Genomic DNA, 12,441 nt, shown 5'->3' with positions numbered 1-12,441 from the left:
GTGGCTGCCTGATACAGTCTAGAGATTTAAATTTTTTTAAATGAATTGCAACTTGAAAGACTGTACTTTGAAAATCAAACCCAGCACTTTTTGCTTTCAGAGTGAGTGAATTGTTCTAGTCAATAACAAAAAGTCTCTCCATCTTTTCAAATAATGAAGTCACCTTCATTACCAAATAATAGAAAATTACCAGTTAGGTAAGTTTTGATAGAGAGCTCAGCGTGCCTAAAATGGAAAATGGTCTAATTCAACCTACAGTGAATAAGAGCTGCTGAGTGAAAGCGTGTGAGATAAGTGAGATCTCACTAAAACAATAGCAGAGATTTTTTTTTTTTTTTTGGTAATACTCCTCTTATTACTGATGAACAGTAGGCATGATTGTTTTTACTATAATCGATTATTCATACTATTTGGAACTCCCTTTGCACCTAGGCCAAACATAGATATTTTCAGACTCTCTCTGTTTCTATAACTGAAAGTCTTGTAGTGTTTTGAGAAATACTTATACACACTTTTCTCTATGTTTCAATGTCTAAATGTCTTTAAAGCACTAGATGTTGTGTGGGAGGGCTAATTTCATAATTCGTCAAATAATCAGTAGGCTCAGTTAAATCAGACTTTTTCCATCAGGACGGCCATATGTCCCCCACTTTGATATTTCACCATTAGACGTGAGCTTTTACAAGTGCATGCAAAGGCAGCAAATGCACAACTGCAAGGTGAGAAAGAGAGCAGTGAGAAGAATTAAGTGAGTAGTTATTTAGATGGGATTTATCAAATGCATGGAACTAGCCAGTTAATGGCTGCCTGCTTTGTGTGCAGGTGAAGTATCACTCTTGTTGGTGAGAAACAGATTTCCTACTATTCACAGAATCACAGAATCATCGAATGGTTTGGGTTGGAAGGGACCTTAAGATCATCTCCAGCCCCCCTGCCATGGGCAGGGACATCTTCCACTAGACCAGGTTTCTCTACGCCTCTTCCAGCCTGGCCTTGAACACTTCCAGGGATGGAGCAGCCTCAGCTTCTCTGGCCAATCTGTTCAAATGCCTCACCACCCTCACAGGGAAGAACTCCTTCCTAATATCTTACCTAAATCTCCCCTCTTTCAGTTTAAAGCCATTACACCTTGTCTTGCCCCTACATACCCTTGTAAAAAGCCCCTCTCCAGATTACCTCTAGTCCCCCTTTAGGTACTGGAAGACTGTTATAAGGTCTCCCCTGGGCCTTCTTTTAAAGAAACTGCATCTTCAGGAATTTAAGTCTCAGATTAGACTATGAGTCATTCCCATACACCTGTGAAAGGGGCCATTATGCTTAGGGAATTGAACTACCTTTTTTTTTAAACACACTCCAGCATTCAGGTTTTTAAGGTGTGGCCCCTGATTTTTCACTGTAGTTTTTACATAGACATGCCTTGGGGTTGGATAGGACAGAGAACAGTTTGAACATACCTGTGATAACAACTCCCAAATGAGGTAGGTTCTACTGAGTGGAGCATCTGCACATGTAGTCCCGGACAAGAATTTAAAACTACCCTTTCATTTGACTAAGTACTGTGCTCTTCTAGGAAAGTCAAGAGCACTGTTCTGTATGAATTATTGTTGCTGAGCTGAGGAGTTTAATGAGTGTTTGGAGTGTTTTGCTCACAAAATGAAGTGGTCATGGAGTGAGTGCTCTGTCACATCAGAAGGCAGGTTGATGCACAATTTTTGTTAGCCTTGAGATTCAAAGTATTTGTAGTTGGCACTTAGAGTCACAGTAGCAGTAGTGTGTGGATCACAGGAATCATAAACAAGTATCTTCTCCTCACCCTTATTTTTTAACTGAACAAACATTTTTATTGTTGCTGTTGTTAACTGTGGGGGTGGTGAGGCACTGGCACAGGTTGCCCAGAGAAGTTGTGACTGCCCCATCCCTGGAAGTGTTCAAGGCCAGGTTGGACGAGACTTGGAGCAAGCTGGTTTAGTGGAAGGTGTCCTTGCCTATGGCAGGGGATTGCAACTAGATGATCTTTAAGGTCCCTTCCAACCCAAACCATTTCAGGGTTCTATGGTTCTCTGGTTAATAGTGAAGTTTCTCAACAATTAATTTCAGAAGTTCATGCAACTTTGCATAATCCTGCCACACTCTGCCTTTCCTTAAATCTCTCATGATTTAATGCCCTATTAAGAAAAAACAAAGTCACCTGTGAGATTTGAAAACTTACTATGAAACTCCACCTGTGTAAGGAAACTCCAGATTTCTGAAGATGCAGATAAAGTTGTGGTTTTCTAGTTATGCATCTACGGGTGGCATGGTGACCAGTGCTAAATGTTTGCTTTGGTTTAAAGGAAAAGTAAACACTATCTTGTCATAAACTGCTTAGTCTGCCTTAACTTATTCATAGCAGACTGATTTAGTTGGGGCTTAAGTGGATAATGTACAATATATGCTCACTTACTCCTGTACTTTCATCAGCTACGTAATCAGTACCTTAGAGCTCATGGTAGCTGAAGACTATATGATTGTCTACTTGAATGGAGCAACACCAAGAAGTAGGATGCCTGGACTGGGCTGGATGAAAAGATGTTACCAGATGATTGATCGACGGTGAGTAATATTTTCTTTTCTGATCCACAGCCATTATTTTAAATGCTGTCAATTTCTGTTATGCATTTCCAGAGCAGTGTTCACTGTATATGATCTTCCTGGATTTTGTATGGAATTATAAAAAAAAAAAAAAAAATTTATTTTTTACTTAGGTTACGGAAGAATTTGAAATCATTTATAATTGTTCATCCGTCATGGTTTATCAGGACAATTCTGGCTGTGACACGACCTTTTATAAGGTATGTAATATATACCAGTGATTCTATGTCCCTGAGAATACAGAAGCACCCTAAATCATCAGACATGCGTGTTAATCTTTCACTGAAGAGTACTCATTTTCCAGTTCATGTTGGCATTTTGGCAGTTGAAGTTGACTTTCTTAAATGAAAAAAAAAAAAAACCCCACCAAAAGCTATTTATATGAGTATCCAGTTGCAGGCATTATAATCTGCAACTGTTAAACCTATTGAAAACTATTAAAACCAAACTATATAAAATACTAAAATATATTAAACCTCTATATTTATGCAGAACTTGGCATTCAGTCCCTTAAAGTTGTCTGTGTTCCAAGCCCAGCTGGAAGACATGTAGAAAAGGGATCTGTATGTAATGATGGTCACCTCATTAAAAAAAATCCTGGCTACTGGACTAGACTAAGCTATAATTCTGGGTTTGAAAAGGTAGTTGCTGCTTATACAAGAGGACTGCCAGCACCCTGAGCTGTTTGAATGCAAAGGAGTTCTGGCTTGAAAAAAAGGGTTTAATGCCACCAAAAAGAATGCTTTGATTAGTAAAAAAGCAAAGAAATGTTACAGACCCAGAAGATCTCAGAAGTTGTTGAAGATGATGGGCAAGTACGCAGTTGAAATCCTGAAATAAGCAGGAGCAGACTCACAGGTGTGAAAAAGAGTTGCTTCAGGCAAGAGAAGCAGCAGCAACTATAGGAGCCATAGGGTGAATAAGATACCTCAGACAGATCTGTCCCTAGGCTGCAGATGAGGAGACTGGAGGTGTCTATTGCAGGATGCTCTGTCCTGACAGGGTAACACTGGGATCAGAAAGCACATGAGTTCTCCCATTGCTGCTAAAGTGCGACAGGCATAGTGTCATAAAGGAGCTTCTACTTTTAGATATGGTGTCTTTAATACCAAGTAGAAAGTGACGATTACAAATACCAGAGTAACAAGGGAACAGTACCTGGAATTGTCAACAGTTGTGATGAGGATTCACTGAGTTGCATTTGGTGTCTGAGGTGTTTGTGTTGGCATATGCTATTTGCTCCCAGAGGAAAGGTAGATGCCAAAATTTAAAAAAATTAAATATGCCACGTCTGTTTCAGTTCATTAGTCATTTATTCATAATGACCATACTGAGCAGCTGTGACTAGAGATGTTGCGTTGCCAAACAGAAGAAAAGTTCACTCTAAATAGTTTGGCACAGCAAATCAGCAGTACAAAACTAAAAACATTAGAGACCAGTTAAAGCACTGTGTTTCAGCTGAGTAAGTCTGTACAAGAAGAAAGCGAAGTACAAATGGGAGTAGAAAAAAGGTGAGCAGGATACATGGCCAGTGTGACTCTTGTGGAAGATGACATAAGATATTTGAACCCTCGCCAAGGACAGAGGAGCACTAAGAAAGCTGAGTAAAAAAACTCCATAAGGCATGAAAAGAGAGAGTTCAGTAACAAGCAATGTAAGAAGATGGAAACACGATTAGATTGAAGGCTGATGGCTGTAGCTTAGTTTGCTAGCCTCAAGCAGTTCACCAAACCACTAGCACAGTGGGAATTTTAAAGTAAGGAATGAACTGGTCCCAATCCAAGCAGAGATTTCAATGATGTAGCTAAACATGAGCAACATAATTCTAATTCCATTTCAGCTGAGATGTGGGACAAAACAGTAGGGACCAAGAAACTGAAAGACAACAGATGGGTGAGGATCAGTCATGTCACTGAGGTTGTGCTAGTCAATTCTTCCTCAAAAACCTACCACCATTGGCAGCACACCTGAAGCAATTACTCAGAAACCACACTGTGCTGGAATTAATGGACCCAGGAGAATCCTCAAGTGGAAGAATTAACCCTTGAAATATATTTTTTTTTTTTTCTGATTTAGAAGTTTCTGATTGGTTTGCAGCTTGCCAAGTGGGCAGTTTGGATGATGCAAACTATAATCAGCACTTTTTATAAAGTGCTAAGAATTATCTGTATGCTGTGATGGCTTTGATGGGACAATTGTGGTTCATGCATCTTAAAAGGTGACCATTAGCTTGCTCCAGTGTGTGTGCTTAGCGAAGGTAATCTGGTACAGAAAGAAATCAAAATGGATAAGCTTAAGTAGCTATACACAGTACTTTGCTGTGTTCCTGTTTCAGCTGTCTCACTTTACCTTGTATGGGAAATATGTATGGTAAGGCAAGGGGCAGTAACCTTGTGATCAGAGCTATTGCAGAGGCTTCATGTGGTCTGGTCATACCCCCAAATCAGCAGTATATAGGAAGAACACATTCTGTTTTTCATGGATTATACTTAAGAACTTTTCCGGTCAATGTGCATTCATGTCACTGTTACTGATATTAAAAGACTAAATACAACCAGAGCTGAATTTGGAAAACTGCTTTATGATCCAAATGAAAAAGATGGATTTCTCGTAAGACCATACATATCATAGAATCATAGAATAGTTAAGGTTGTAAAGGACCTTAAGATCATCTAGTTCCAACCCCCCTGCCATGGGTAGGAACACCTCACACTAAACCATGTCACCCAAGGCTTTGTCCAACCTGGCCTTGAACACTGCCAAGGATGGAGCATTCACAGCTTCCCTGGGCAACCCATTCCAGTGCCTCACCACCCTTACAGTAAAGAATTTCTTCCTTATATCCAATCTGAACTTCCCGTTTAAGTTTGAACCCATTACCCCTTGTCCTGTCACTACAGTCCCTGATGGATAGTCCATCCCCAGCATCCTTGTAGGCCCCCTTCAGATACTGGAAGGCTGCTGTGAGGTCTCCACGCAGCCTTCTCTTCTCCAGGCTGAACAGCCCCAACTTTCTCAGCCTGTCTTCATATGAGAGGTGCTCCAGCTCCCTGATCATCCTCATGGCCCTCCTCTGGACTTGCTCCAACAGCTCCGTGTCCTTCTTATGTTGAGGCACCAGAACTGCACACAATACTCCAAGTGGGGTCTCAGGACAGCAGAGTAGAGAGGCAGGATCACCTCCTTCGACCTGCTGGTCATGCTCCTTTTGATGCAGCCCAGGGTACGGTTGGCTTTCTGTGCTGTTAGCGCACACTGAAGCCGGCTCATGTTCATTTTCTCATCAACCAAAGTAATTCAGGTTAGACAAGCAAATAGCCTTGTTTTTTTAAGTGTGTTTTCTGAACAATTTATCTTTTTGTGAGTGATTATTTCTCAAACACAATAAATGAGCATATAACACACCTGAAATGAACAAGGGAAATATTTCGTCATAAGAAAGCCCTGCAATAAGAATAAAGATGCACATATATAATCAGATCTGCACTCATCTAAACAGATGAGGAAGTTCAGTTTCATTGTATTTGATTGAGAATCATTGTCAAACATAAATGCTAATTCATCACAATAAGTTGATGTGAATTCATTATGACCACGTTACGTGAATGCTTTCCATCTCTTTTTACATGTAAGTATGCTGTAGGGGATTTGATTCTTCTCAAAATTTTAATGCATCTCCTTTGAACTGTAGAATTAATCACATTGCCTAGTATTTAGTCATTGCAATTCATAATTTTGTCCTAAATACTGTGATTTAGCCTAAGCAAGGAACAGCAAAAGTTTTACAGTTGATTTTAGCCTCACTAGAACTCAGGTATGATCATGATCATCTGATCTTTATAATTGAAATATGAATAACAAAATGCCTAAATATTTAATACATTAAGTATATGGATTTTTTAATACATCATAAAAGATACTTGAAGAAAAATCACTTAACATGTTTTTTCTATGTTTCAGCTCTAAGTTCAGCAGTAAGATACAGTATGTCAACACATTGGCGGAGCTTCGTGAGATGATTCCAATGGAATACGTGCACATACCAGACAGTATTGTCAAGTAAGTGATGTACAGTAAGCATGTACTTGTTCTAATAGAAACTATTTCCAGAAACTAATAATAGTGTTTCAGAGTCTGTAGAAAAACAGAAAACCCCTTCTTGATATTGCTATAAATATTTATCTATTGTTGCACAAAGATTCCACTGTCAAACTCAGAAGCAGGAAAACACTGTACAGCATGAAACACGGAACAAAATAGATACTCCTAGGGCAACCAGCACTTGTGGGAAGAGGAAGATTTTATACTGGAACAAATTATACTGCTGGCAAAATGAAGAAAAACTTTCAGGCTCAGAGTCCCTCATCAACTCGATGTCTATATAATCCAAATTGGAACAAATTGTTCCTCACTAATCCGGAAAGAAGGTAGCAAAAAAGTTTAACTCTTCCATAGGAATCACCTGATAAAGAGATTTCTAGAATGTCCCTAAGATTTTTCCATTCTCCATCCCTCCCTTCATTCTTGCCTCTTTTCCTCTTTTGATTCCTGTCAACATTTTAATTTCTTACAGCTTCCTTTGATACAGACCTTAATGTATGTACTGTACATCAGTGTTGTTTCTCTCTCTACTTACTTTTTTTTTACTGTTACACTCTCTGTAGCTGTACACACATCTGTGTTACACTGAAAACTGGGAAGTCCCGTCACCTTTCAGACCAAAGGTGAAGTGATCACAGCACCAGTACCAAAGAAACTTTAGGACTTAGAGCTGAAGAAATTTTAGGGAACTGCCTACTTCATGTCTTCAGCGGCCAGATGAGAGGTCATGATTTTGCTGAATAAAAAAATTGAAAGATGACAAGTGTGCCCATTGATGGCAGACATTTTCAAGATGTTGTGATATGAAGATTTAGTGGATGTTTGCATTCAGGGCACTGCGAGCGGTTATTCCCATGCCACAGGGAGAATAGCAGTGTTCAGCTGGTAACTTCTGCTGCAAACTGAGAAAGATCCCTGTAATAAAATAAAATAATATTCAGCTTTTAGCTTCATAATTGCTCCTTTGGCAAGAACAAAAATACTGCCTATGGTCATGAGGAGCCCCACCCGTAGAAAGTACATGGAGTTGCATCAGGATTTGGGTTTTGTGGTTATTTGGTAGTTTTTACCAAAGTGGAATACAATGTGCATGTTGTATCATATAAACTTGTACATCTTTTCTCTTCCTTCACCCACTCTTATCTTGTAAGGTATGATGAAGAGAGGTGTATTAAGAGAAGAATGAGGTAAAACTTACTTTCTAGCCCATGCTGCTGCTCATAGTGGAGTGAATCTGTGTGACAGCCTTTCACCTGCAGGCAACCTCAACAGCTGAATGAAAGAGGACTTGCAATGATGTGGAATCTTACTTTCCCCTTCAAGCTGTTGAGATCAGCCTCCCTTGCAAATAAAACTTACTGAACTGTAAATGTCCTTGACTGGGCCCAGGCTGCAGCTAGTTTAATACTATCTGATAGAGCAACTGACTGCTTTCAGCTCTGTCCGCCAGGCATGCTTCCTATCCCTGCTGCCTTTATGTTTCTGCCTCCAAATAAGCTAAATAAGGAGTTACGAATTAAAGGTGGAATAGAGCACAGGGATAAATGGTTTCATACTGAAGAGATTTAGGGTCAGTGCATAATATTGGGTGCCTATTTTAGAAGCATGTACTATATTTGTTCTTTGCTCTGCTGTTGCTCTGCTTCTCTCACGCTCTGCTTGCTTCTTTGTTTCTTTATATCAATAACTTTAATTCATGCAGACTGGATGAAGAACTGAGAGAAACTTCAGAAACAGCTAAGTAAGATAGCTTTCAGCTGGATGCTGGCATTATATTTACTTGTTTCACAGGAATAGATTGAATACAGTCTTACATTATGTGTTTGGTACAGCAATCACCTTGTAGTTTCAGTTACTGTGTAAGTTGCCACTCTTGTGTATTGAGTTCCCCTCTCACTGGAAGCAGCCTGCATTTATATTGTTGGGTCTCAGTAAGGAAAAACCATACCCTTATGTTATAAAAACCAGTTTTGCTAATTTCTATCATTGTTTCTGTAGTCATGTGGAGAACTGAAATAAATTTTTTGTTCCATTAAAATGGTTCATTAAACATTTTCTGCCCTCCACCCATTATGCCAGATGATTCATAAAGTTTTTAGGAGGTAGTACTTTTTTTAAATTATTTTTCACAATTTACTAAGCTAGAGATAGCTATTATACCTCATTCTCAGTTAAGGCAGGTAACTTTTCCTGTCTTTCCAGTGTTGGTTGGATAGGCCAGTGCATTAATATTTGATAATACTGTATTTTTTTATGGTCACTTAATAAATCAGTATCAGCTGATGATCAAATACTATAAACTCATAACTCAGTGCTTTGACTTAAAGATACTGAGGCAGTATGCTGTGAAGTACCATAGAAACACTTAACTGGAAGAATGCAATCCTTGATGTACTGAATAGAACTTAGAAAATATCCACTGCACTTTTTTCACATGTGTTTTGTATGCAAGATTCTGGAGAAGGCGTGTCTGTTGGTTATAGTGTGACATTTTCCCTGCAGTTATTGTAACAAAAAATTCTGAGTTTTTGAAAGTTTCTTTTCAGTTTCCTTACTTTAGCTTGTGCGCTTCAGAATTTCCATTTTACCACTTCTCCTTTGTTGTATTTTTTCTAAAGTTTCTCCTTTTGCAGTACACATTTTCCTCCAATTCTCCTGAGATTAGCTTTTAAAGTGACCACAGAGAAATACCCAAAACCACCGACGGCTGCTTTTTGATTCTAGCAGTTAGACTGCCTCAGAAGCAATGAATTCACAGAAGTCCCTACCCCTATGGTGGGGGGTTGGAACTAGACGATCTTAAGGTCTTTTCCAACCCTAACTATTCCATGATTCTATCCTAAGTAGTTATCTGATGCCATTTGAATATTTTGTTAAACAAAAGAGGCCCACCCAACCTTGAAATGCAACTTCCATCCCTTCTATTCAAGCATTTTCAAATATATTGTAGTACATGACAGTGAAAACTCTGTGCAAGAAAGCTTTCTTGTTACTCCATTCATTTAAAAGAGTGCAGGTTGCAGCATAGCAAGTGAAATGGGAACTAAATACTCATATCAGGCATCACTGATTATTGTTATTATTGGATGTATGAAGTCGCTGTAGTGCATTTCCCGTCACCAACTTAAAGAAATAGCTTGAAAATTATTACTCGAACTAATTTGTATTGCAGGCAGTAAGATCACTACCTTCCTATCAATAGCATTTGTATGTTTGTGCTGTCAAAGATGCTCATTAGAGTTAGTTATTATATCCCACAAACTTGATGTCATATCTAAAAAGAGAAAGAAATAAGCAGAGAAGAAATGTTCACTACTACTTCTTTTTCCTTGTACCCAGAACTAGCTGCCTTTCTAATGATCCAGAAATCACTTCAGTGGAGCAAGAGTAAGAATTTATGCCTAATATTGTCGTTATATTTTAACATTATTTTGCCACAATGCTGCTAGGAACAGAGGCTGAGTAGACTCCATAAAGCTTTTTTGGAGACCTGAATGCTTTTGCAGTTATTTTCAGGAATTTGATTCAACATATGCATGCAGAAAAAACACTAAAGTGAGATTTATTACATTTTCATTGCAGATGTGATTAAAGCGTCCTCGACCACTTCCAAGCAGAGACAGATAGAATTTTCAGCCTGAGGGTACTCAGGTTATGTGCAAAACAGATAGAAAAAGTGCAACATGCATCCATGCATTATCCTCAATTAAAAGTAAAGTGGTAAACTTGCCATTCTCATTCAGAGATTAAAAAGTCTTTTATTTTACTTTAATTCCTGGGTTGTGCTCTTCGTTTTTTCCTCTCTTTGCTTTTGTGGTTCTCAGCCTTTTTCATAGTTATTTCCCTGATTTAATCTCCAGTATCTTTATGTCTCTTCCTTTCAAAGTTGGACTGGTTCCTATGGAAATGGGAATGTGTCAGTCCTCTAGCATGCAGTTTTTCCGTCTGATATCGTAACTGAAGCACATGAATGGAAAACTCTGCACTGTTCTTACTGTGCATCAGAGAGGGTGTTTCTAGCTAGGGTGTTTCTAGCTGTAGTGTGTCGCCTTTGCTAGAACAGCATGTCAGGAGGACTAGTCATTGCAGCAGTGTGTGTATTCCTGGCCAGTGTAAACCATGCGGGAGTGATTGGGGACTTTGCTGTCCCTACCCATCTGACTGATATGTAGAAATACACTGGTGTCTTACACTGGAATATTGTTCAGGAAATAGAATATAGCAAAACAGACTCCTCAGTAAAAGATTACATCAGTAACATGAGTACTAATAACCAGGCAAATAATGAGCAATACATGTGGCAAAGAGATGCATAAACAAAATGTAGCTTTTCTTTTCACTTTTTTAAAATAAAATTCTACTCTAGTAAGCTATCACAGTATCATACCCAAGACATAGGTTAGAACCATAAGCTAAATTTTGGCTTGAACAATTTTCTTTTTTTCTCAAAAGAGAAGCTGGGCAGCAAGAAGCAATATGAGAAGAGAATTTATATTTGGCTTAAATATGCATAAATATGGATCTGTCTTCAGAAGTGGCAGTAATTTTCCAGTGGTCATATAGTTCATTTATTGTGTCATTTCTTCAGGAAGTAGGATTCCCCATGTAAATGCCCCCATAAAGATAATAGCAGTTACACGTAGACTTTTCTCCCGTATGCTTTCTACGGAAACCTCTCTGGAGTCTGCCCAGCTCTTAGTTTGCTTCTGTTGTTTTTTTTCATATCTATTCCAAAGACTTTTATCTATTGTCATGCTATTGTCATTGTTCAAGTTCTTGCACTTCCTCATGACTTGGAAAAAAGAAAAAAAATCATTATGAAGTGATTCATAGTAAAAGAACCCTGTGTGTTCTGTAACAGTTCATAGATGTTTGCTTTAAATAGTTAGCCAGTATTCTGTGATGACAGCTTCTTATTTTAAAGAATGCTTCTAATGTATTTGATGATGTGTTTTGCACTAAATGGCAAAACCATACTTCTACAAACATTTTTAGGGGCACCCGTATCTTGCCACACTGTAGTGTCATTCCACCAGTGGATCTTTCCACATCTGGTGTCTATTTCAGATTGAAATTACTAGGAATGTAGTTATTCAATTTCAATAAGAATGTTACAGATCTTATTAAGGTGTATATTTTGCATATATAGTAGATGGGATGTATGTAAATTATTTGACACGAATACATTTAAGTGAGGGATGAGGATGCTCAGGATTGGGGAAATGACTAGCCGTGTATTTCGCAGCACTGATTTCTTTTTTTGTTGTTGTTCTTCTATGTTTGTTTGGGTTTTTGTTTTTGTCTTTAATATATAGCATTGACATGACCCTGAAATAAAAAACATCATTGCCACGCATCTGAAGAAGAGGATTCGCTTGGATTTTCTCACCCAGACACCTGTGACCATGGTGTACAGCAGGCAGTTTTGGTTAATTTTGTTTGTTTTATCATTTTTCTGTGTCATTCAGCAACTCAAGACCACAGAAAGGAGCAATCCTGTTACCATGGAAACAGCAGAATTTGGGGCCTGTGTTGTTATCAGAAATGAGAGTTTTCATTAGGAAAGCTGTATTGTCTAGCACTGGCTTCGATGTGTGTGTGTAATTTCTGTTTAAAGGGATAGCATTTTAACAACAGTGTGCCTCATCAACAAATCAGTAGAGGATATGGATTTTTGTTTCATTTTTGCCTTCAGCATATTAATGTTTA

At 38.5% G+C, this 12,441-nt stretch overlaps 1 protein-coding gene across 2 annotated transcripts in view; it reads left to right on the top strand.

Annotated features, from left to right (window-relative positions):
* PRUNE2 (prune homolog 2 with BCH domain) overlaps window positions 1-12,069 on the top strand; it is a gene marked incomplete at both ends in the record, with an annotated part of 129,470 nt that extends 117,401 nt beyond the window's left edge. Inside the window, 7 exons of one of the 2 annotated variants that reach the window (XM_080637093.1) lie at window positions 2,461-2,592; window positions 2,745-2,831; window positions 6,592-6,690; window positions 7,884-7,919; window positions 8,435-8,473; window positions 10,072-10,119; window positions 12,048-12,069. In XM_080637093.1, the coding sequence (XP_080493219.1) occupies window positions 2,461-2,592; window positions 2,745-2,831; window positions 6,592-6,690; window positions 7,884-7,919; window positions 8,435-8,473; window positions 10,072-10,119; window positions 12,048-12,069 (463 nt within the window). The remainder of the gene's footprint in view (window positions 1-2,460; window positions 2,593-2,744; window positions 2,832-6,591; window positions 6,691-7,883; window positions 7,920-8,434; window positions 8,474-10,071; window positions 10,120-12,047) is intronic. The other variant, XM_080637094.1, reaches the window with a different exon arrangement.
* Between the last annotated feature and the right edge of the window lie 372 nt (window positions 12,070-12,441).

This window comes from Psittacula echo (assembly GCF_963264785.1).
Source record: "Psittacula echo genome assembly, chromosome: Z".
Classification (NCBI taxonomy): Eukaryota; Metazoa; Chordata; class Aves; order Psittaciformes; family Psittacidae; genus Psittacula; species Psittacula echo.
The sequence above is the reverse complement of the archived record's forward strand: the minus strand, read 5'-3'. Positions and strand labels throughout refer to the sequence as shown.